Below are 24,270 nucleotides of genomic sequence, written 5' to 3'. Positions count from 1 at the left end.
TCTTAAAACATTTCTAAATACAACAATCATCAGGAAGCAATCCTAAAAAGATTTTAAAATGGAACAACCAAAACAGTTTCATATAGATTCAGTCCTTTAACACACAATTACCTTGAGGGCATACAATCAAAATCAAACAAGCAAACTCAAATTAGCATATCTTTGCAATATGATACTGCTTTTGTGCGTGTTCACATACTAAAGTTCTACTGTCAACTGTTAGATTACCACATTGCCAGAGACGTCTAGGCAAAACCTAAGTGTCTGAATTACAGCCAGCACTGCTACAGGCATCCTAAAGGCACTGTTAACACTAAGAACAGCAGCAGCAACAATTTTTCAGTTTGACAGGTGCTAAATACCACTGAATTTGATTATAATTCCATTTTTATTGTAGCTATTGCCCAACACTCCTGAAATGACCTTACAATAAGATCATTATAATGAATGGCCTTAAACCAGTACTGTTCAAGCTGAACAATACATGGACAACCTCCCTTCAATAGGAGCAAGGTCCTATATAAGAAAAAAGGAAGCATGCGCCTACTACAGTATCCCAAGAAGAGCGTGGGACCTATCACTGAGTCCCCTTTTATCCCCAAGTGCTTTCCCATTTCACAGAATCAGAATCACAGAATCGTCTAGGTTGGAAAAGACCTTGAAGATCATCTAGTCCAACCATTAACCTAACACTGACCGTTCTCAACTACACCATATCCCTAGGCGCTATGTCAACCCAAATTTTGTCCTATATCATTTCCCTTGTAAATATTCCTATTCCAGATGTGTTAATATTTACATTGAAACTAAACAATGCTCAGTGGAAAGCTTACTTAACTCTTATTAGAAACATTCTATTAAGTCACAGAGCAGGAGAATAGTTTTACTACTTATTGTGGCACAGAGCTATTTTGAAGTCAAATTTCAGAGACGACAGTCAGTATCAAGGAAATTAACAGCTTGTTTTAATTCAAAGGAATTGCCAGACTATCTCATGGACAAAAAATTAAAAATACATTTCTTGGAGACAGGTCTATAGATGGAAATGTGTATTCCACTAACCAACAGTAAGAAGGAAAGCTCTGACAGCAATATATTTGGCAGCAGACTTGAATATGGTGGGATTTCATCACAGACAGCAACAGTACAGCAACGATAACTAGACCTGGCATATAGATGCGATTCAATACTTTATATTGTGTTTGGGACACAGAAGAATGGCAAAAAGCATCGTTCAGGCTTCTTGCCCACAATACTAGATGTCATCCACACAGTTCAGCTTTGCAACATTAGAGCCCAAGAACTTCCCATTTTTCTCCTCTGTAATCACCAAAGAATTTAGCCACCCTGACCAGCTCCATGTCAGCTGGTACATACACTCAGCCTATTTGCAAAATTAGAATCTGAAAACTCTGAGTTTGACCAACATACGCTAACAGCTGTGGGGTTTTTGTATAAAGAAAGCCAGAACTGAATTCTTGACCTCACTGCCCATTTTAAAGAGACATTTCTGTTGTCAATCTGCTGGCTGTCTAAAAACTCAAGACCTTCTACCCCATTCTCAAAATTGCCAGTTAAAAATGACATAATATAAACCATCATCCCAAACATATTTGCCTCTTGTATACTTCTACCACTCATAGAAGTTTGGTCTGTATTTATAAATCAGCGTCAACATGGGTCATTTTAAACATCCTTTAAAAAGCACAGTTTTAGTTCTCCATCTGTCCTGTAAACTTCACCACTGAAGAATTACATTACTATATTGCACTTCACATCTCATGTCTAAAAAATGACAGAAGCAGATAACCATATTTCATTCAAAAGCAGTATTCATTACTTTGACTACATAAAACACTTACTTTACCATGAATGGATTCATATTCATATTGTATACAATTGTTTGTCTCCAAACAGATGGTAGTGACTCAACATTTTGCTAGTGGGGCTATGAATATACCCTTAGTCTAATAAGAGAGCATATAAGTCATTATCAATTAAATGCACACACTCCACAAACTCAGATACAAATGTCACAAATGCAGAACAGCTTCAGTCCGAATCCAGGTCACAGTAATCAAACCAAATCTTAATCTTTTGACAGAGGGACCACTTTCTTCTCAAAGCACAAAACAACTCAAAGTATCTTCTATAATAAATAGATATGGCAGCTTTTCAAATCCCTCACTGCAGATACTCCAGCAAATGCTATTGAGATGAAAATCTCAGTATCAGAACTGGGAAAATACTACTCAAGAAAACCATAAAACTACTGATCAGGTATACAATGTAAAAACTAAAACACAGAGAACATCTCTGGTCTCCCTCATTTGGTTTTGGTTTGGGGATTGTTTGGGGTTTTTTAATAATTTCAGAATTTCAGCCTTTGCCTAGTTTATTTTCTTAATAGCATTGTATAACGTTTTAGAAAGATTCAATCACAGAACAGAAGATAGAACAGCCTATTTTCTGCTCTGTGATTGAAAGCAGGAAGTGATTTTATACCTAATACACCTTTAGTACCTCAAAATGCAAAAGTTTCTGCCAACACAGTTAAATATAGAACAGAAACAGCATGGGGAGCTATATGCATGCCTGATATTAAACAAGGATGTTGAGATTCTCCAAATGGCTTGAAAGTGCAAAGTACTGCAATGGGAAGAGTAGTAAAGATCCAAAAACAGGAGAAAAGATGTCCTTCTCAAGGTGAAATTAAGTATGTTATTGAAGCATATTCAGAGTCTGCTAAAGAACCAGACATATATTACTTGAAATAACAAGAAATTTTGCGAAGTCAAGAGCGAGAATTCAGGCTAGGGAGAGCTATCCCAATAAAAGTGTGATGATAGCCTGAGAAGTAATTATAGAATTTACACTTCCCTGGCTCAGAAACACTCTCCAAGCCCTTGCAGATGTGACATTTATTATGTTTGACATAATTATGAGATCAGATAACATAAACTCACATTAGTTGCCAGTTAAAACATTGTCTTCTGGTTGGTGGCAGCCCCATGTCAAAGGGCACAAAGGACGATGCTATAGCGCTACCAGAATAACAGCTCCCACCACACTGAAACTCACTCAAGCCAATTGCTCCCTGACCTACCTATCTCAAGAATAAAATATTCATGTGTTCAGATACCATCTGTCCCTGAGCCCTTTCCTAATTGTTAACTATCTAATCAATTATCTGATATAAACAACTGTAAGTGACCTGCCCCCAAGCAAATGAAGTGTTTGACAACACTGACACCAAGCGACAGAATTCAGAAAAATACAAACCAAAACAGCCCCCATGTAGAAATGTTAGCGTATTTCATCAGTATGCTCTGAAAGAGGCAGTCTTATTTTACCAAGAACACAAAAAATAAGTGAAGACCTATTATGAGAGCTGACATTTTCACAGAAGCCACGCATAAGTGACAGAAAGTATGTGTAACATCAAATACACGTTAACAATTTAATTTGACCTTGACCTTGCAAGCACGAGTCAAAGACCGCATACACTTTAAAGTTTTATGCAATCTAGATATGTAAATTCATTTCTAAAGAATAAAAAATTAGTGGTTTGCGTGCACAGTCAATATCTGAATCCATTAACTTATGTGGATTTAGTTCATTTTTCAAGTAAAAAAATCCAAACAGTACTTTTATACCCTTTAATTAAAAAAAAATATATATAGTTATGTGTTAATGCAAAGTTTAATAGTCTGCTATGTCTCACTTATTTGCTTTACCTATCTTTCTCTCTGTTGAGAAATCAAAAACCATGTAGTGCAATATCATATGCATTAAATAGAATTGTCACCCCTCCTACTGGCTTACCTGATAACATTACACAAAGCATAAAACCCTGCTGATAGAACAATAACTCTATCAAACGCACTGGTTTTACCACCCATCGTGTTTATACCCAATATTCTATGTCTTCCTACCAAGCCTCCATGTTCTTACCTGCTGACGTTTGTATGCCAAATAATCAAGATTTTCCAGATCTTTTCGAAACTTCTGGTAGGTTTTCTGTAGATCAGCTTTAGTGGATATATTTCTTAAAGATTCAAAGGTTCTTTGAAACTGTGATGGTAAAAAAAAAAAAACAAACAACCCACAATCAACACACCATCATTCACACAGTTGTTGTATTTTATTCCACTAAATACTAATGTTACGGAGCTGTGTCACCTCTTGAGTATACTGCCTTCTATACATTCCTGCAATTTTGTTTTGAAATCAATCCCAGAATTCAAAGCAGAGTACATATGACCTGATTAATTCAATTAAATCCTCTAACTTCATAGGTCAGACTTGCATAAGACAAAACACTAGCAATCAACACAACCTCTAAAGTTTGTTTTCTATGCCATGTTACAGGATGGAATACGTTCATATAGATTTAACTTTTTCAACTAATAAAAGCATATGCAACTTTTTACAGGCCATGAACTCCTCACTCCATCAAGCATAACAGTAGATCTTATATATAAACAGGTACTCCTATCAAGTTAATTTACTTAAGAGTAATTTGCAAGACCGGATACTCACCTTAGGCAATGTGCTCCCATTCTGTGTGAAAGCTGTGACAATGTTAATTATACTTCGTTACAGATCTTACTTTTAAATTTAAAACTTCTTTCATGCATACACTATTATTAAAAATAGTATGGGTATTTTTCAGAGATGAACAATACCAGCTCAGCTGTAGGGAACTGTAAGAGAAAGGCTAAGGTTTGTGCAAAAGGAGAGCGGGAGGTACAGCTTCCCTGCTACCTTCAAGAAATCAAGAACCTTCTCCTCTGACTTTTTCTGTTTACCCATCTGTAAATATTCTTCTTCACCTCACAAGAATGTGACAGCTGTAAAGCTGTAAGTAGTTTAGAAATATTGTGTTATCACAGTGATTACTACCAGAAGCAAGTCTCTAAACATTTATTTACACTGATATAATCAGGAAAAACTACCTGTCTTCTAAATGCATCCAAAATACTGACTTAGCTTACTACAGTTACAGGCCCTGTAGATGAAGCACCTACTATAAGCTTGCATGTGGTGCTGATGTCCAGGGAATGAGGCAAAAGACCAAAACAAATGGACTGCTTTCCAGTCTGTTCTGGAAAACCAAGCACTTCAGTAGTAACTACAGCACGCACTTCTCTATACCTTTGCTAAAATTACAGTCACTGAATTGGAAAAATTAACCATAGGAGTAGAAGGAAAAAAAATCCTCCATTTATCTTCAGTCCCTCTTTAAAAAGCTGACAGCAGAATAGACAGCTAGTGCTGACTGTGAATGTAGACTGCTGCACAGCGTGACTCCTTCTGTGGACATCTGACTGAGATCAAGCCCGAGTTGTACACACCATTGAAGTGCCACTGGCTAATTCCTCTTTGAGGATAATAAGCAGCTGCAGTGGATTTCAGCTGACAGTTTACAACAGATACATCCTGGAGTCTTCAGGCAAGTTAGCACTTCTTGTTTGCCATGTTGCAGACTTTATTTCAGTCTCACTGCTCTGATAGCCAAGAAGCAAGTTAAGGCAGTGGTTATACCTATTTGTAATTTATCTTACTATACCTCATTCAGCACCACTAGAGGTTAACTGGAGACTTTCTAGTTGCATCTGAAATGTTTGCTAACAAAAGCTAAAAGAAGGCTTTGTCACCCAAAGTATACTTCACCCAATTCTGTAACAACGTGGGTAACAGAACATAAATGTTAAGACAAAACTTCAAGACTCTCTATTCTTTCCTGTTTGACTTCATTATCTTTCACCTTTTGCAGGATCTGTTGGTTTCAGATTTTATCTCTGCTCCAGAGTTGCTCTGAAAGCCTTGAATTTGCAATGCCTGCTCTTACCAATTCCCACCCCAGGGTATCCCTATTAGGTGTAAGCCATTTAATTACATCTACAAGCGAGACCTGAGTACAGTTTAAGCTGACCAAAATATATCCATAGTGCTCCCTCTTTATAAGTGTGTAAGAAACTGTTCATAATATATATGTACAAGTTCATCATACACCCCCAGCTCCAAATCATGACAGTTCTCCAGAAATTACTCCAAAGCTGCTGCACCCTGTCATGGGGTTGAGTAATTCCCAAACTCACTAAGTGGACATAAAGTACAGTCATATTTGACCATCTTTTTTTTTTTCTTTAAATCATGAACATGTTAGACTACAATACAGTTGTAGAATCATCATCATCATCCTCTTAAGGATGTACTTAATCCCATAGCTTCAATTTTTCCTTTGGCAGGAACTCTACTAGCAAGGTCACTCACTTCCTCATGTCCTGAAGCAACCCAAACATTAATAATGCATTTGCCTCTCTGGAAAGAGATATAAGAACCAGCATGTGAGGATGAGTTAATACAAACCACATGTGTAACTGTAAGGGTAATATACTTCAATAAAATAGATGGGTAATGGCCAGGACATCCACTTAGAAGAAGTCTGTCTTTAGATGCAAGGAAAAACACTTTTTAAAAATTTAACTCAAAAGTAAATAAAACCCAAACAAGCAATTTTAAGAAAATATACATATGCTCTTTTCACTGCCAGCAATGGGAAATCAGAAAAATGTGCCTTGAACATACAAAGGTTATCAGAACATGTTTTAAGCTTAAAACCACATCTGGACCTTCCTGTATCATTCTGCCATAGGTCTGAACCACCATTTTGGGTGAATGGCAAGAAAACCTCTCTCACCAACACTTTTACTGTCTAGAAGTATAAATAAATACTATTCTATACTAAATACTTAAAAGAGGTACTATTTTTTTCTCTCTCTCACTAATAACCAAATGTAAATAATCACAAGAGATCCACAGAAGCTCTTTTTTGTCTGTCACTTTTTCAAAGTACTTTGAACATTGTTTCTGGAAGTTGAGAAGTAGCATTCTTTTACTACTTTTGCTCTCTGCAGCACTACTGGGTAACTAGCTGGACTGGTCCTCTGAGGAAAGCTGGACCACAAGTAGAGAAGAAATACCAATATTTCAACAATTCCAAAGAGCTTCTTCTGTTTGTCAGGTTACTTCATAGCACAGATACTGCATGGACAACTTTATAACTTTTCAAAACACAAGAACACATTACAACATTACAACATTCCTTTCACAATTTAAAAAAAAAAAAAAACCAAAAAAAACCAAACCAGAATCAACAACTGTAAAACTAGAGCCCAGCACCCAGGCATTAAAACACACAAGGTGGATAGCAGCACCCAGGCATTAAAACACACAAGGTGGATAGCACAGCTGATGCTATGTCCTGAACATGCACCATCAAGACATTGATGAATGAAGGTTGTGTGCTTATCTGACTGAAAACCAATGCACAATGGATGTCTTAAACTAAGTGGAGCAGCTCTCACAGACCCATTTTAGATATCTCAAAGCAACGCATACCATCAGAACTCTGAAAGTGATGAAGATCCCAAATGTGGATAGACCAGAAGAGTGTTATTAATATGGCCTCTTTTTAAGTATGATGTCCCTGATTAGTATGGAAAAGTCCTGCAACCTCCTCTCAGATAGTGATCATGGTTCTATCTAATCAGTAAGTATAACTGTAAGCATTAGGACTAAACTTCCTATAGTCTCACAGCTTATTCATTGTAATGTCAGAGAAGAGATGTGAGCTCTGACTGAGGTTTCTTCTGCAGTAAAGCTGTTGATAAGGGCTGAGAATCCTCTGGTGTCTTTGCTAGCTCCTGATGTAGCCTTTTTGGTTTTTTCTCTGCTATCCATCTACCTGATTTCAGGAACCTTGGAACTTCTGCTCTTCTGTCATATGTAATGGAAATGAGGCAATGAGTTCAAAGAGAAGAAGCTGAGGCATAAACAGAGTGGTTGCATAATGTTTCAACAGGAAATCATACTAAAATTTTGATACTACTTAAGTTAAAATTTACTGTGCTTGATCATTCAAATTAATTTATCCAACTTAATAAAGACTTAGAAGTTTCTTTATGTAGCTTAACTCTGCATCCTTCTGTAAAAGGTTAAGGTTCTGGTCACTATTCACTGAACACTCTTCACTGTTGCTACCATGTTCAGCTGTTGCAAACTGATTCATAATATGAGTATCTGTAGAATAAGTAATGATATTAAAGGCAGTGATGCCTGATTTTTAAAGTCTAGTTTAATTATTACATTTTGACAATATAGCTTTGCAGCTACACTTCATAGCATCCTTTATGGAATCCCAAGGAAATAGCTTCTGCACTAGACAAATTTAGGCTTGTTTGCTCTGAGGTGGACAAATTTCTCTCCAAGTTTAATGGGGTTCCCTTGAATCCCTGGGAACCTCAATATGGTCCATGAAAATTAATAGCTTGTCAGCTAAACAGGACACCAGGCCACAAAAACATGAGACTATAAACACGCACTGCAAAGTATTCACTGCTTACAATTCAGAGATATGGGAGGAAACATCCTTAAAAATGGAGTACTTACAGTCTCCATATAAACAGAAAGAGGTATGGGATAGCAGATACTGCTTCTTTAGCGTGTAAGTGATGCTATTTGACAAACCACATACCTTTAATGTCATTTGCCTGGGAGTCTAGATAAGTTTATAAGGCTGACGTAATCAAATGTCCTGCTGCGCATCCTCTACTTGGTTTCCTTCTGCATACTTGGTTCAGACCTAGGGCCAATGCTGCAAAAAGCCAGTCTGTTATTCAAGAATAAGGAGTAATGGCTCTCTTCTGGTTTGTCTAGAGCTGCAGAAGTGAGAGTATTTGTTTTTCAGAATATCAATATTATCATCTTCCACTGTGCAGGACAGCAAAGTAGGACTGAACTATTTTTTCCATTTGTGAAGTATTTCTCTTTCTTTTCATATGGATTAATAGGAGTTGAATTAAGGATGAGAAGCAAATTTTATTTCCACTCTGACATAAGGAAGCTGTTCATTAAAAAAATACCTTCCTGTTTTAATAACATACTGCTTCTTTAAAAGACTAAATTATACTAAATGTACTAAATCACCAGGAGATACATTCAAAACCTTTCTTAAATTCTGATTACTGAACACACATATTTACAAGAAAATAGTTGCTCTCCCAATATTTTGTTGTAGTGAAATGGGCAACATGCCTCTTCGGAGAGGTTTATAGAGAGTAGGTCACATAGCTTTTTCCGTTCAGAAAATATCAGATTATTTTGCTCTCGTTTTAAGAAGGTCTGAAGACATGCGTTTTGACGATAAAGCAGATACTTTGTTTTGCATGCATTTCCACATTTCTGCCTCCCAAAGCAAGAGTTATAAAATACATTTCTCTAGATCAGAATGATCTGTGCATGCTTGAGATACAAATAATCGTTGATCAGACAAGCTATTCTACATTACACTGACTTCATTACTATACTACCAATAAATAATCTGCCAAGAGAAACTGATTTTCCAAGGTTATTTTACCAACCTAGAATTTGCCTTCCAAGATTAGTGCTCAATAGAAGGAAATTTCAGAGCGTCACTTCCATATTATTCTTTTATAAGCACTGCACTTCATGTTAAGTAAGTGCTGCTGTAGAAGCAAAACACAGTAATAACTACTCAGAAGGAAACAATTTAGCAATGCTCTTTTTTTCCTGATAAATTCAAAGAGAGTCTACTGCAATGGAGTTCTAATCACTGATTGGAGCATGCAGGCATTTACATAGTCCAACTAATAATTTAAAATAGGTGTCTGCTTTTCTAATATCCCACCTTCCAACTTTCTCAAAATAATTTTCAAACTTCATCACCAGACACAATACAGATTTCTCAAACTTGGTTGTACTACTGGCGACTTCATGCATTCCATGTTAACCGATGCTACAAACCATCTTTGTATCATAGATCCCCCCAAGCTTTAGGCTTACAACTTACTTCATTCAACTTACTCACAACTTTACGATTATTTATTTTTACAAAAACTTAGTAAATAAATAACTTTCATACTATGTGTGCTAAACCAAACCAGAAAAATTCCATCTTACTTAAAGAAAGCCTTATCTGTTTAAAATAAGCCCTACTTCTTTCACTCCCCCTCCCCTTACACCTGGGTTGTGCAAAGTTTGTATAAAGCTTAGGACGAAGTGAGTCCACGTAAATTTGCTTTCATCACTATTTTCTCCTGGTTTGTGTAACTGACAGGTTGCTGCTTATATTCTCTCTCATCATCTCAAGGATATAACAACATACCACTGTTTTCTAAGGCAGCTTTTCCCAGCTTTAGGAACCTTCTCCTTAACTCTTTGTCTAAATTCATAATTAAAAAGTTTATATCCTCCCTTCCCAGGTCTATCTACCCACCCCTACATGCACAGTTTTCAAGAGATGTCAAAACTCACTCCCCCACAGACAGGAGTTTTAAGAGGTCAACTTATTCCCTCCTATTGCTTTTGCCTTTTTTTTTTTTTTTTTTTTTTTTTTTGAGTGCAGTAGATGGGCATGACTTTTCTTTGCTATTGTGACACACAATTCTATTAAAAAGGCAGTGGCTGAGCAGTAGGAAGGCTGCGTATTTATCTGTCCTGCCACCACTAAGGGTGAGGGCCTGCTCTTACTGCACTCTAAAGCATGCAGACACTATGGAAGAAATGGAAATAATCCTCTCTCAAATCTACCAAGCATGCTTTGCTCATGGAGACCCTTCTAGGATACTGGGTAGGAAAGGAAAAAGTGAAACAGCAGACAGGGTGACTGCAGCAGAAGCAAAACTAGGAAATTCCTGATAAGTAGAAATTCCTGAGGGAGCTGACCCACACTTAAGTCTTAGATGTGACAGCAAAGAAAAGATTTCAATGCATATAAAGACGACATTGAAGAGCCTGTTGCAGACAAGAATCTGCTGAGAGGTACTGAACTAGAAATAAGACTGAAGGGAAGGCTCCATACTGCAAAATTCAAGGATTGTATTTGTTTTGAAATCTTTTCATTTAAGTGTGTTTTTAACCCAGCAATTGTGTTTTTCGCTTGGAAATACAGCCACTATATTCCATTTCAGTTTCTCGTTCTCTGGCAAAACAAGTTCAGGAGCCTTCAGACTTGCTCCCTTCAAAGAAATTCTGCAACAGTAGAACCTGAAGCTGGCCTGTTAGGGTCCCTTCAAAGCCATATTTCTGACTGGCAAGAAAAGCATAATGTTCTTTTTTTCAGTGATTCCCATGCTAAGACCAAAACCAGATATTATATAAACAGAAGTGCAGCCACTGGGGAGTCTGTTCCTTAGCAACAGCTTGTTAGAAGAGAGTCATTACGAATATGGCTGTTTCAAGGGAAGTCCTAGGGGTTGTAAACCCACGAGTCATTAGGGAATTACAAAGCAACAGTCAGGAAGCCACTATACCAAGAACAGAAGTGGATCCAGGTTCCTGTTGCTCTCAAAGGGATGTTCACTTTGAAAAGCCCAAGTTTTAAAAGTAATTCTTTAGGAGCTGCTCCGTCATTTATTGCACATTAGAGGCTGCCACAGAATTTGCAGAGTGCAGCGATAAACACTGTAGCCCTGATTACAAACAACTGCATCCCATGTACCATATACTGACCAAGAATCCATTTCTGCTGGTTGATGAGAAAATAAATATGAGTATGTACCAAAGGAGAAGCCAAATCCTCTCCCAAAGACTCCTGTCATCTTCTTAACACTCCTTATTTTCAGAGATTTCTCTTGTCATGAATGACCCATGCCCACCAAAGGGAAGGTGGGAAAAAGGTAGAACTTAATCTGGCTACTGCTGTAAAAGACAGTAAAAAAATGTTTCTATAAATACATTAGCAACTAAAGGAGGGCTAAGGAGAATCTCCGTCCTTTATTTGTGGTAGGGGGGAGACATAGTGACAAAGGATGAGGAAAAGGCTGAGGTATTTAATGTCTTCTTTACCTCAGTCTTTAATAGTAAGACCAGTTGTTCTCGAGGTACCCAGCCCTTGAGCTGGAAGACAGGGAAGGGGAGCAGAATGAAGCCCCCATAATCCAAGGGAAAATGGTTAGTGACCTGCTACACCACTTAGACACACACAAGTGTATGGAGCCAGACGGGACCCACCCAAGGGTACGAGGCAGCTGGCAGAAGTGCTCACCAGGCCACTTTCAACAATATACCAGCAGTCCTGGCTAACAGGGGATGTCCCAGCTGACTGGACGTTAGCAAATATGAAACAAGAAGGGCTGGAAGGAGGATCCAGAGAACTACGGGCCTGTCAGTCTGACCTCAGTGTAAGGGATAGTTATGGAGCAGAACATCTTGAGTACCATCACATGGCACGTACAGGACAACCAGGCGATCAGGCCCAGTCAACACTGTTTTATGAAAGGCAGATCCTGCTTGACAAACCCGATTTCTTTCTATGACAAGGTGACCCGCTTAGCGGATGAGGGAAAGGCTGTGGATGTTGTCTACCTAGATTTAGCACCCTCAGTAAGTTTGCAGACACCAAGCTGGGTTAGAGTGTTGATCTGCTTGAGGGTAGGGAGGCTCTACAGAGGGATCTGGACAGGCTGGATCAATGGGCCGAGGCCAATTGTATGAGGTTCAACAAGGCTCAGTGCCGGGTCCTGCACTTGGGTCACAACAACCCCGTGCAATGCTACAGGCTTGGGCAGGAGTGGCTGGAGAGCTGCCCAGCAGAAAAGGACCTGGGGGTGTTGGTCAACAGCTGCCTGAATATGAGCCAGCAGTGTGCCCAGGTGGCCAGGAAGGCCAAGAGCATCCTGGCTTATATCAGAAACAGTGTGGCCAGCAGGACCAGGGAAGTGATCGTCTCCCTGTACTCAGCACTGGTGAGGCCACACCTTGATTACTGTGTTCAGTTTCAGTCTCCTCACTACAAGAAAGACACTGGGGTGGTAGAGTGAGTCCAAAGAAGGGCAGTGGCGCTGGTGAACAGTCTAGAACACCAGTCTTATGAGGAGCAGCTGAGGGAACTGAGGTTGTTTATCCTTGAGAAAAGGAGGCTGAGGGGAGACCTTATCACTCTCTGCAACTACCTGAAAGGAGGCTGTAGAAAGGTGGGTGTCGGTCTCTTCTCCCAAGTAGCAAGTGATAGGACAAGAAGAAATGGCCTCAAGTTGCACCAGGAGAGGTTTAGATTGGATATCAGGAAAAATTTCTTCATGGAAAGGGTTGTCAAGCATTGGAACAGGCTGTCCTGGGAAGTGGAGGAATCACCATCCCTGGAGGTACTTAAGACACATGTAGATGTGGTGCTTAGGGGCATGGTTTAGTGGTGGACTTGGCAGTGTTAGGTTTACAGTTGGACTAGATGATCTTAAAGCTCTTTTTCAGCCTAAATGAATTCTATGATTCTGATCATTTTCAGTTTCACAACCTGGTCCTGTACCCCCAGGGTAGCCTACATTCTTTTTTGCCCTTTTTCCATTTTTTAATGTTTTACTGCATGATACCACAATACCAAAACAGTCAGAAAGTAATGTGGGTAGCCAGTCAAATTCAACTTTAAGCAGTTATGCCAGTCAAACCACATACCTAAACCTGAGGTGTAGGTAAGCCTGAGATGACTTACTTCTCTTATGTATTAATACTGTTTTTCCTCTGTTCAAAACATTTTTAATGCTGATGAATACTCTGCAGGGAAGGGAGGAATGGGCAGCACTATGCCCACAGGGCCTAAGCTCACAAGTTGCTTCTTATCTGTAGCCATTCTCACTCTTTTTTTTTCTGGCAGAGTTTTAAATAACTCTAAGCAAGCATTTTATAAAAATCACACTGTCTGTGGCGTTCATGAAAAATATGAAGACTTAAACAGTAAATCTACAAGCATGACAAGAAGGGAAAAAAGGCAGATAAAACATGTTGGCTCAGCATGATCTGAAATAGATGAGAGAAAGACAGACTGCCAATGCACTTTGAATGAAATTCTCAGAACTTGGTACCTTCTTGCTGTTCTCTTCTGATCAATAGATTCAAGCAATTCCATTACTCTGTTAATTCACTTAATTAAATAATATCAAGCATTACTAACCATAATGAATGAGGCTGGTAATACAGATCTGAATCATAGAGTGCAATACATGAGATAGCCCTTTGACTACATTTTTCACAACTCAGTCGTCTGATTAGAGGTTTCAGACTCTAAAAATATATATGGAAACTCATATACAGGTGGCTATTGATTTTAACTCTTCCCTGTTTAAAAAAAAAAAAATTAAGTTGTTTAAAGAAGCATAAACTTTCTTATCAGTATAATGTACTTTATTTTCTCAAGTCACCTCTAAAATGAGCTTGCCGTTTGCACCGCACCACCATACTCTTATAAGGCTGTAAATTGCACAAATAGCTAGAAGTGTACCGTGCCAGAATATGATCAGTACTGAGAATTTGTACTGGCTTCTAACATGCGTTATTTGATACATACTTCGCTGGATGGAAATCCTATAGAATCCATAAAACAACCAAAATTTTCTCTGCTTTATTAGTGAAATTTAAAAAAAGCTAATCTCATGTTTCCAAAAGTAGGATTTTGGACATTTGGAATGAAATTCCTCGTAGGTTTATCAAATTCTTCCTAACAGACTGACTTGTTATTTCTAGTTTAAAAGTTGCATTTCAATATTTTTGTAACAAAAATATTCAGTATTTACAGCATTGTACTCTATGTAATAGAATCTTCATATAAAGTCAGTAACAGTCCCAAGTCTAAGTAAAGTGTACAGAAAACAGTGCTCTTACAGACTACATAAACTGGAAGGATGTAGCTAAAGTTCACCTTTTTTTCTAGATACACTCAGAATGGCAGCTGTGACAGCTAACACTAGACAGGGCTTTATATGACAGCTAGTCACATTGACATTGTTTCCTTTCTATTTTTATTCACAGCTTATTCACAGAGGAAATTAAAGTTTAATGATCCACACTGCATTCTGTCAGAAGAAGTAAGTATGGTTTCAAATGCTTTGAATGTCAGTGTTGGAATTAACCTGTTTTACTGAGTGAGCAAGACTAAAAACTGTAAGCACTCTTTGATAAATGGGTTTGAAAAATATTAGATACATAAATAGATAAGTCCCCATGAAATACTTCCATATTGAATAAGGTCTGATTGATATTCTACAGAGTTCTTCGATGATTGTGGACCACTTTCTTTCATTTAATGCATACAAACAAAAAAATTCCTTGGTTAGAATTTTTGTTTCGTTTATTCTACTGTTACTACTTTTATTATTTTTAAAATCAATTTTGGATCAGTCCTTTAAATTTCTTCATTTTATTCTATGAAAATTATAGAGCTCAGAGTTATGCAAATAAAGGGCAATGAAATTTCTCATTTTTAAATGATTCATAACAGCTGTAACATCCATGCCTTTGTGAAGAAGAGGATAAAATGGTAGAAGTATTAAAATTTTAGAACAAGTTCAAAGAAAAACTGCTAATGACTTTTAAAGAGAGCTGATTTTCAAGTCATATGAACATGCAAACATTGAGAATATTAAAGCTGATACAACAAAGACAAGGTCTACTTCCTATGCTGCAGCAACTGTATGAATATAACGTCTTTTTGTTGGAGCAAGTCCACATGAAGAAAAACTGAACTCCTAAGGGAGTTTTAAAGTATAGTAATTATAGTTAAGGACTTTGAAAAGAGCAAAGTTAAGATTCATTAAAATATTTAACTGTATTTAAATCTGGCTCAGATAGGCATGACCAAAAATTGTTATAAATTGAAGGATATTCAGTAGCATATGCTGAAATTACTCTATCTCAGTCAATTTCCTAATTAGACGTCAACAAAAAGACACCATTACGGCTAATACCATTGTTGGCAAGTTCAACAGCCAGGGCAGAGACTAAATAAATATGGAAAATATACCACCTTCCTTAAGGACTAGAGTCTTTTTACGTAGGCATTTTGGAGAGTGTTATGCCACACTAATTTATTCCAAGAGTTAACTGAAGAATTCAGTTCTCACTGCTATTAAGAGAACTAAATTAAAGTATGGAAGAAGAAAACTTAATTGCACTCTTTGCAGTGTTGGAGTTTTTCCTGAATGATACTTTGCATTCTTTTATGATTTTCAGTTATTGTTTGTTTTCATTTTCAAATGGAAATCGTGAAGTGAATAATATGGTTGTTTAGAAGTACTGAAACTCTAGGAAAGAAAACTACCCAATTTTAGTTCTCTCATGTAAAACATACTAAAAACATTTTAGAAGGGTGCATCTAGGATTATGAAAATACGTATGTAAAAATGTAATAGGGTACCAATGAAAAATATCATAAGTAGATTTTTCACAAACAGTACAAAAGACATTGGCCACTCCTCTTACAGCTGACAAATTTCATACATATATAACGACATAGAAGCTTCTGTAAGTCAGTGTTCATTTAGCCTGTACTCCATCTCCAACAATTGCCAACACTGGATGTTTCAAACACAGCACTGAAACCCACACAAGGCTGTTTTATCATAAAATACTGCTCCTACTACAATTGGGAGCTAAATTTTCATTTCCCTGTCCTCACCAAACCGAACTTGCTTCAGAATGGTCTCTTTTATGTCAGTGGGTTCTCTTGTGGCATGAGCCATGTGGCAGTGACTATTCACCTCTGCCATGAAACATTAAGAAGTCAATAGAACTTTGACTTTTTATCATTCTGTCACACATTACTGAAGATATTAAGAGAGAAAAAAAAAAAGAAGCAGAAATAGAACAATTCCTTCCCAGCAAAGACACACACCAGATTGAATGGAGTAAGCAGCCGGAGAAGAAACTCAGTAAACACATTTTTGTGGTAAGACATGTGATGCTGGCAAGACTAAAATTGCACTGTTCAAAAAAGGAAAGAAGCCTGCTCACAGGGGAGACTATGGCTGACATTAAAGGAACTCGACTTTATGTAGACAGAAAAGTATTTTGGTGTTGAACAACAGAAGTGTGGACATTTTGCCTAATTCAGCAGTAGTGGCACAACCACTGGCTAGTTTTATATGGGAATAGAAGATGAAGCCCTCCATTATGTATAGAGAGCCATGTGGAAAAAAAGACGATGCAAAACAGCACTACTATGGTATGCACTTCCGAAACACATTATTCCCTTGAGTGAAAAAAAAGAGTAATTTTTAAAGCTTTACCAACATTAGAACTTTCTAGTCTTCTGTCTACAGCGTACAAATACATAGCTGGAGCTAGGTGTTGCCAGCAGCTTCTCTCATCATCTTCTCCCTCTCATTTTAGCTGATCTCTCTCACAAACTGACTTGAATACAGAGATAGACCCTTACCTACCCAGTTTTTTCCCTTCATAAATATCGATATAAAATTCCACACTTAAGATTCTCTACAAATAAATTATTCCCTACTACTGCCACAAACATCAAGAAGGTTTCATGCATTAAAAGCTATACAACGATTCAAGTAAGAAAATAGGAAATAGGAAATAAATGGAAGTTAAAATATAACTGTATGGGTAACCATCTGCTTCCCCAGATCAAATATGTCAAGTTAGAAGTAGAAGACTTTTTTTTGGGTACATTCTCATCTAGAATCTACACTTTTACCAATTGCCAAGGTGTTATGTGCATGAGGATCTGCCATTCCCAAGTACAAAAGAATTTTCAATGCAGAAAGAACCATCAGCAGACACTTCTCTGGCTAAAAAAGTGTGAGTTAAGTCAAATTCTACTCACCACAGATAAATGTTCCAGTAAGTATGCCACATCAACCATGTCTGCCAGAATTAGAAGCCTTGTGACAGCTGTAAGCAGAGATCGTGCTGCCTGGACAACAGCCTGCCTCTTAGGAAGGTAGCAGGGATCACTGGTAAATGCCTCTGCTGATACCTTTAAGGCTTGACCTGCAAAATGAAGACATAAATCCCCTTAGGCTATCTTGCAACACGTGGGAGTGGGTGGGGGGGGTGGGAAATGGTTAAAACTCAATCAGTTATTTGGCAAGTCACAACTAGTGCCAATAAATTTGGCATCTCTTTGTGGCCCTAATGCCTTGAAGTGAAGGTCAATTATTACAGACCATGCAGAATGTTCCACATTTTGAATGATGTTCTCTTTCTGTTCTTCTGAATCATTTAATTCTGAAATAATTCTCTTGGCAATCACACTGTTACTCTTAACTGTACACAAGGCCAGGGGCACTATGTTAAACTTCCCTAGTCACTGCTTTTATATTACTATGTACTTTGCTGGCCTTGCTATTAAATAATCCCCAGTCACAGAAGGGAATCAAATATTGTTCTTCTCATTATAAATACAAGTTAATAGAATGAAAATCTCATACACTTGAGCATCTGACTCTGACACAAAGTATGTAGAGTTATGCAATGGAGCTAGTAACTGCGCCAGTAGACAACAATATAGTGCTTTCCAACGGAAGTTTTGCAAATGAGATTTAACAATAAGAACAACAATGACAAACACCCAACTTTACTTTTGGCAATCTGTCACCTAGACTTACTCTGAGGAAAAAAAATACCATTACAGTCATTTCTAAAAGCATTTCAAAGTCTATTATCACCCGATGAGCTTTGCTAGTGATCGCACAACCTTGAGAGAACTCACTCTACACAGAACAGCCCTAGAAAACTGTTGTCACACAAGCACAAACTGCTAGAATAAACATTTGACCAATTAAACTCTCTATATCAGCTTGGAAACCAAAGATGGATCAAAAGTCACAAAAATTAATAGTTTCAGTTGTGCTAAAATTAGAAGACATGATTAGTAAATGTAGCTATTAAAAGACTACATATTCATGAAGCCAGCCTTTGTTGACAACAGCCTTAAGCATGTGCTGGATTTTGGATGCAACAGTAAAGAAAAATATGGCATTTTAAAAATTTCATATTGCTCCAGAGTTAAATACTTTGTTTATTGTGCAATATTCTTTCTACCTATATCTAAATTACCTAGGTCATTTGTATCACAGAGGTTTTCTACATAGAAAAAGGGAGTGCAGGAAGATGTAATTTTTGTTTCATTTGTTCTACAAATTCTGACCAAAAGTAAGGAGAGAATATTGCCTGCTAAATTAAAATTCACAGTACCCTTAAGCACTGTATAGCTTCACTCAAAGGCAAGAAGTCTGGACAGGCCTCATGCAGGAACACTATCGGCATGCCTGCTTCAGAGTATCGGGTAGTAAAGTCAAAGCTAAAGTCATGCAGAGTTTTGCTACCTGGACCAAGTATGTGTTTGTATAAGCTTTGGAGTCCTCAAATCCAAAACAAGGTTTTTACAAAATACATAAAATCAGTAATTAATGCATATTCATAGAAACATGCCTACAAACATAAGGGATTTCCTGTAATTATGTAGATACAGACTTTTATGTGTTCCCTCAATCAGAATTGAATGAGAACTATTCACGTGCAACAGAGTTTGACAGACTAGTTCTATATGTGACTTTATGTCTCAAGATGCAGAGAAAAAAACCAAGTTTTACTGCTCTTACTAGAAACTGCATTTGAGAAAAATATTGAGCAAAGGCTACAGAAATAAACCTACCAATTACTACGGAGTCCCCATACCAGCACCTGAGACAGTATTTGCCTGATTCTCAGAACCCTGAAATACTTCCAACATGCTGAAACTCATCAGTTTTCCAGGAACACCCATCTTTAATAATGCTCTCTGTTTTTCTCCTGGATTTGTTAAAGTCTTTGTGCAAATCATGTATCTTAAGTACATGCTTAGCAAACTCCATAAATAAATAAAAATCACACTAATTTGAGATCTGGTTCTAGTACCTGCTACATCACAAAACAATGACAGTAAAAAATATCAATTTCTTGTGCTCAGGACAGCAAATTAGAACTTTCTTCCAGTAGTTGGTGAGATAATGCACCATAGCTGAGCACATCACAACAAATAAAACTACAGGAAATGAAAATCAAATACTGAGATGCAAAACTGAAGATAGACTCTTGTTCCACTATTTATGGACTCTTTTTTTTTTTTTTAGACATAGAGAACATCTGAAGTGTTTATAAGGAAAGGAAAAAAACAGCACACAGTATTCTACTACCTGTTACCTTGTTAAGGTAAGCAAACAGACCAGATTCATTGTTTCTGCCTTGAGCAAATGCAAAGCAGCTATTAACTTTTTTTAACTCACGTTTGTAGCCCAAGATAAATGTGGTCTGTTAACCTCATACTTCCCAGGATAAAAGGGTAAGTAGCAAGCCAACTTGGTGACCTTCGGGGAACTTAAAACTTGTTAGGCACAGAATCTGCTACAGTTCAGAAGATCTTCTGTTGAAAACTAGTTAAGTCTGGAAAAACTGAGAAGAGAATTAATGGAAGGAAGGCAATAAGAAAGTAGAACTGGTTACTTTGAGAGGAAAATCTGGGGTAGGGGACAGGAACTAAGAAAATCAACCAACCAGAGGAAGATTCTGTGGAATCCTCAGTCCTGTGGTTCAGCTCTCTGTGACCCAAGGCCTAGTTTGGTGCAGTACAACTGTGTGAACTTAGCTGAGAAAACTTTTGGTAACATGCAAGAAAGTATGTTAGCTAACATTACACAAGATAAGTAAAAACACAAACAGAAGCGGAGTTGTAGAGACAGTAGTAATGAGCAGTCAAAGAATCCAAGAGGAAAAAATACTGACATGAAAAGTTATAAACCTTAGGCAGAAAGACCTTGCAAAACTTGCAAGATAACAACTCTGCAAACCTGAGCCACAGTTCCGAAGGAGCAACGGAGGTCAACATTTTCCCACATGACTGGCAACTGTCTGGCCAACATTACTGGGGGTAATAAGTACATTAACTCTTTGCTCAGTCACTCATTAGTCTTACCTATCTACTGTATGCGTTACCCAATAACTAACTACGTTGGGGTTTTTTTAGGTTCTGTATATCCTGCTAGCAGAGTCTCTTTGTGCACAGTAAAAGTGATCCAAACAAAAGGGGCCAGGAAAGCAGAGCTACAGATTCAAAAGGAACTGGTTAGTTAGGAAGGAGTGAAAGTACTCAGTTGTGAGAAGCCCAAAGAGGCGTGAATCGTGAGTCTATGAGTTAGTAACTGAATGGATCAGGAGGGAGGTGAGTTATAGCTTAGCTGAGGATAGGAGACAGTGCTACTACCAGGAATATTTAATAAATGTTGGGAACAAAAAAGATAATCATCTGACAGCACAGTGGCTCCTCAAAAACCTCTAATGTAATGTTTCCCCCTACCCATAAGCACAGGGCTGAACTCCATGTTCACAGGCCCCACATGTGATTATTTGCCCAGGTCTCTGCTATTGTGCCTTCCAGAAGAGAATGGGCATATGGATTTGGGTGTCCTTCAAGTACCTGAGACACTTCAAAACCTCAAATAGTCCTAAAATCTGAAAATAGTAACATTTCAATACTGATAATCTTCTGGGTACTTGAGCCACAAAGATGATTAAGGGACTAGAGCACTTCTCATATGAGGAAAGGCCAAGAGAGCTGGGACTGTTCATGCTAGAGAAGAGAAAGCTCAGAGGGGTCTTATCAGTATATATAAATACCTGAAGGGAGGGTGTAAAGAAGATGGAGCCAGACTGTTCTCAGTGGTGCCCAGTGACAGGGCAAGAGGCAACGGGCACAAACCAACACACAGAAGGTTCCATCTAAACATCAGAAAACATTTTTTCCCTGTGAGAGTGACTTAGCAGTGGCACAGGCTGACCAGGGAGGTTGGGGAGTTTCCATACTTGGAGATATTCAAAAGCTGACTGGACATGGCCCTACACAGACTGCTGCTGGCCCTGCCCGAGCTGGTGGACTGGATCAGATGACTTCCAGAGGCACCTTTCAACATCAACCGTTCTGTGATTCTGTGATGGAGTGTGTGCGCAAAGACAAGCCAGAAGGGTCTGAATATGACCAACTCCTTAGAAATGAGCTGGGCACAAGCTGGATGGCCAGATGAACAAGTATAAAATCAAGACCCTAAAACAGAGCTATGAGATACAGCGTACGCAGACAGGAGCTATGAGTACAAGCAGCAGAAAATGACAACTCCAACAACAACATGATGTTAGAACTTTCTTAAAATGCAGCAGATGGCATGACAGTTCAATGCAATTTCATCCATTTTATTGTAATTGCTGTCAAGTGGATATTGTTCCATAAATACATTTGTCACAAACGATGAAACATGAAAGACTGTGCCCTTTCAGTGGCACAAATAGGGGAGCAGAAAGATGGGAATATTCATAGTATTTCAATTATTTTAGACATTCAAATGAGAAGCAATTCAAAGAACCAAAGTCAGGATATATCATAACTACATAATTATTGGGAGATAGATACTTCCAAGGCTCTATTCAGCACCCACAGATCGATGACTCCCAAAGTAAATGGTGTCACTACCATTAGCTGATCAGCTACTGGTGGCTACTGCTACTGTCAAATGACTGCTGCTTATGCACATGCTTACATAAATCTATGCTCAGGCATAGGCAAAGGTAGAAACACAGTTCAGCCACAGGGTATTTTTAAAAAAGTTAGTGAATCCATGCACTTTAGATCCAGCACAAAAAATATCCAAAAACTTACATGAAAATTCCTTTAAACACAAGTCAATTGTAAGCCTCTTGGCAAATTTGCTGTTGGCAAATAGCTGACAAAAGGTACACACTTCTGGGCTGCTAGCCAATGGCAGGAAATCTGTCTATAAAGACACTTGCAGTAATACCACTAACTGCAGTCAGTGAGCACCCCTCAGAGGCAGTGTTCACCATCACACTCCGACAACACTAGGTGTTCTTTATTGTTTTAGGCAAGACCATCAGAATGATGTTTTCTTCTTTTATTCCTTTGAATAGATTTACCTTCTCCTATCTAAGCATCACATTTCTCTCTCTTCAATTTGTTTTTACATCTGGCTTTCTCTTCTCATTTTTTTATTTTTCATGGCAGTATGAAATCCACATGGAATGCAGTGAATTTTATGCCATTCTTGTGTCCTCCCACAAGGAGGTATTGTTGCCAAGAAAGTCCTATCACCCACTCCCGTGAATGGCATCCTTAGAGGCTGGTGGGTTTACAGTTCCAGAGTATCACAGTTGTCAAAGGGACCTCACTGACTAAGGGAGGGAGGGACATACCAGATTCAGCAAAAAGAGAGGATTTCAAACGTCCTATTCTCAAACTTGAGAGAAAAAAAATAAAACCAGTGGTTTATACCAATAGAAGAAAACTTATAAATTCTGATTTACACTAGTATTTGCAGCCTCAAGTTTCAGAGGCATGAACTAACACATAAGCAGAATGAGTATCAGAGAAGGTTGGGAGTCAATGTCACATCAGAGCACAAAACAACCTACCCTTTCTAAAAACAAGTGATTAAACAATACTAGTCATTAGTATAATCACCTGTTCTGCTCCCACAAATACCATCTCCATCTGCTACAGCAAATAAAGGATTCTGCTTCACCCAGCCAGCTGGAAGTGACCCTATCAGTGTCAGGGCAAAGCAGATTGATACCTCCTGCATGTTCCTAATATTCAACACCATGATAACTCAGATTCTCACAATAGCTTTCTGTAGATGTTACAGGACATTTTTCTCCTGCCACACAGTCTCTTACCCCACTCAGATACCACTGTATTCTGTTGCATTGCAATTATTTCACCGCTGCATACCAGGAAGTTCCACTTCCACATCTCATACAGTTCTTCCTAATGTGTAATCAGAGCCACCACACGCCCCCTTCATGCCTTACACCCATCTCTTCATTCCCCCTTTCCCACTCAGGGACACCTGATCCAGTGAGGGTGATGTCAGAAGCTTTTCTACAAGGGATCTGTTCTTGGTTTGATGAAAAGGGTGTACAGCACAGATTATTTTAAGCCACTTGAATATCTAAATTCTGTCTCCTAGAATTGAAGTCCCTTAGATGCAGAGCATACACATATACCCCTTAATGTAGGATGAGAAAGCTAAGCTCATTTTTAATATTTTGGGGGCAACAAATAAAAATATAATAAAATACAAGAGATCACTATCTTCTTCCTTTAGTAAATATCCCTACAGTACTCTCCCCTTTTCTTGCCAGTGAATGGTAGTTTCTTCCATGCCCTCAGTCTTGCCTCCCCTGTTTAATGTCAAAAGACATTAATATGGACATTTGAAATATCAAATTATCTTTTAAAGAGTAACTGAAGGCTCTAAATGTAACTCCAGCAAGTAACTTGCTTTCAATCCACTGTCACGTGTGATGAAAGGCTTATCTAGGAACACACTTGAGTATGATAACAGCTAAATGCATGAAACATTGACATTGCAATAGATAGAAACACCACAGACAACTGTTGTGTTTCTG

General features: G+C 38.1%; 1 protein-coding gene across 3 annotated transcripts in view; it reads right to left on the bottom strand.

Annotated features, from left to right (window-relative positions):
- CTNNA3 (catenin alpha 3) overlaps positions 1-24,270 on the bottom strand; it is a 544,925-nt gene that overhangs the window by 498,937 nt on the left and 21,718 nt on the right. For all 3 annotated transcript variants that reach the window (XM_074874301.1, XM_074874302.1, XM_074874304.1), the window contains exons 4-5: positions 17,639-17,805; positions 3,955-4,074 (exon numbers count right to left, since the gene is read on the bottom strand). In XM_074874301.1, coding sequence (XP_074730402.1) covers positions 3,955-4,074; positions 17,639-17,805 — 287 coding nt within the window. The remainder of the gene's footprint in view (positions 1-3,954; positions 4,075-17,638; positions 17,806-24,270) is intronic.

This window comes from Strix uralensis, chromosome 7 (genome assembly GCF_047716275.1).
Source record: "Strix uralensis isolate ZFMK-TIS-50842 chromosome 7, bStrUra1, whole genome shotgun sequence".
Taxonomy (NCBI): domain Eukaryota; kingdom Metazoa; phylum Chordata; class Aves; order Strigiformes; family Strigidae; genus Strix; species Strix uralensis.
Note: the sequence above shows the minus strand (reverse complement) of the source record. Positions and strands in the feature narration are given on the sequence as shown.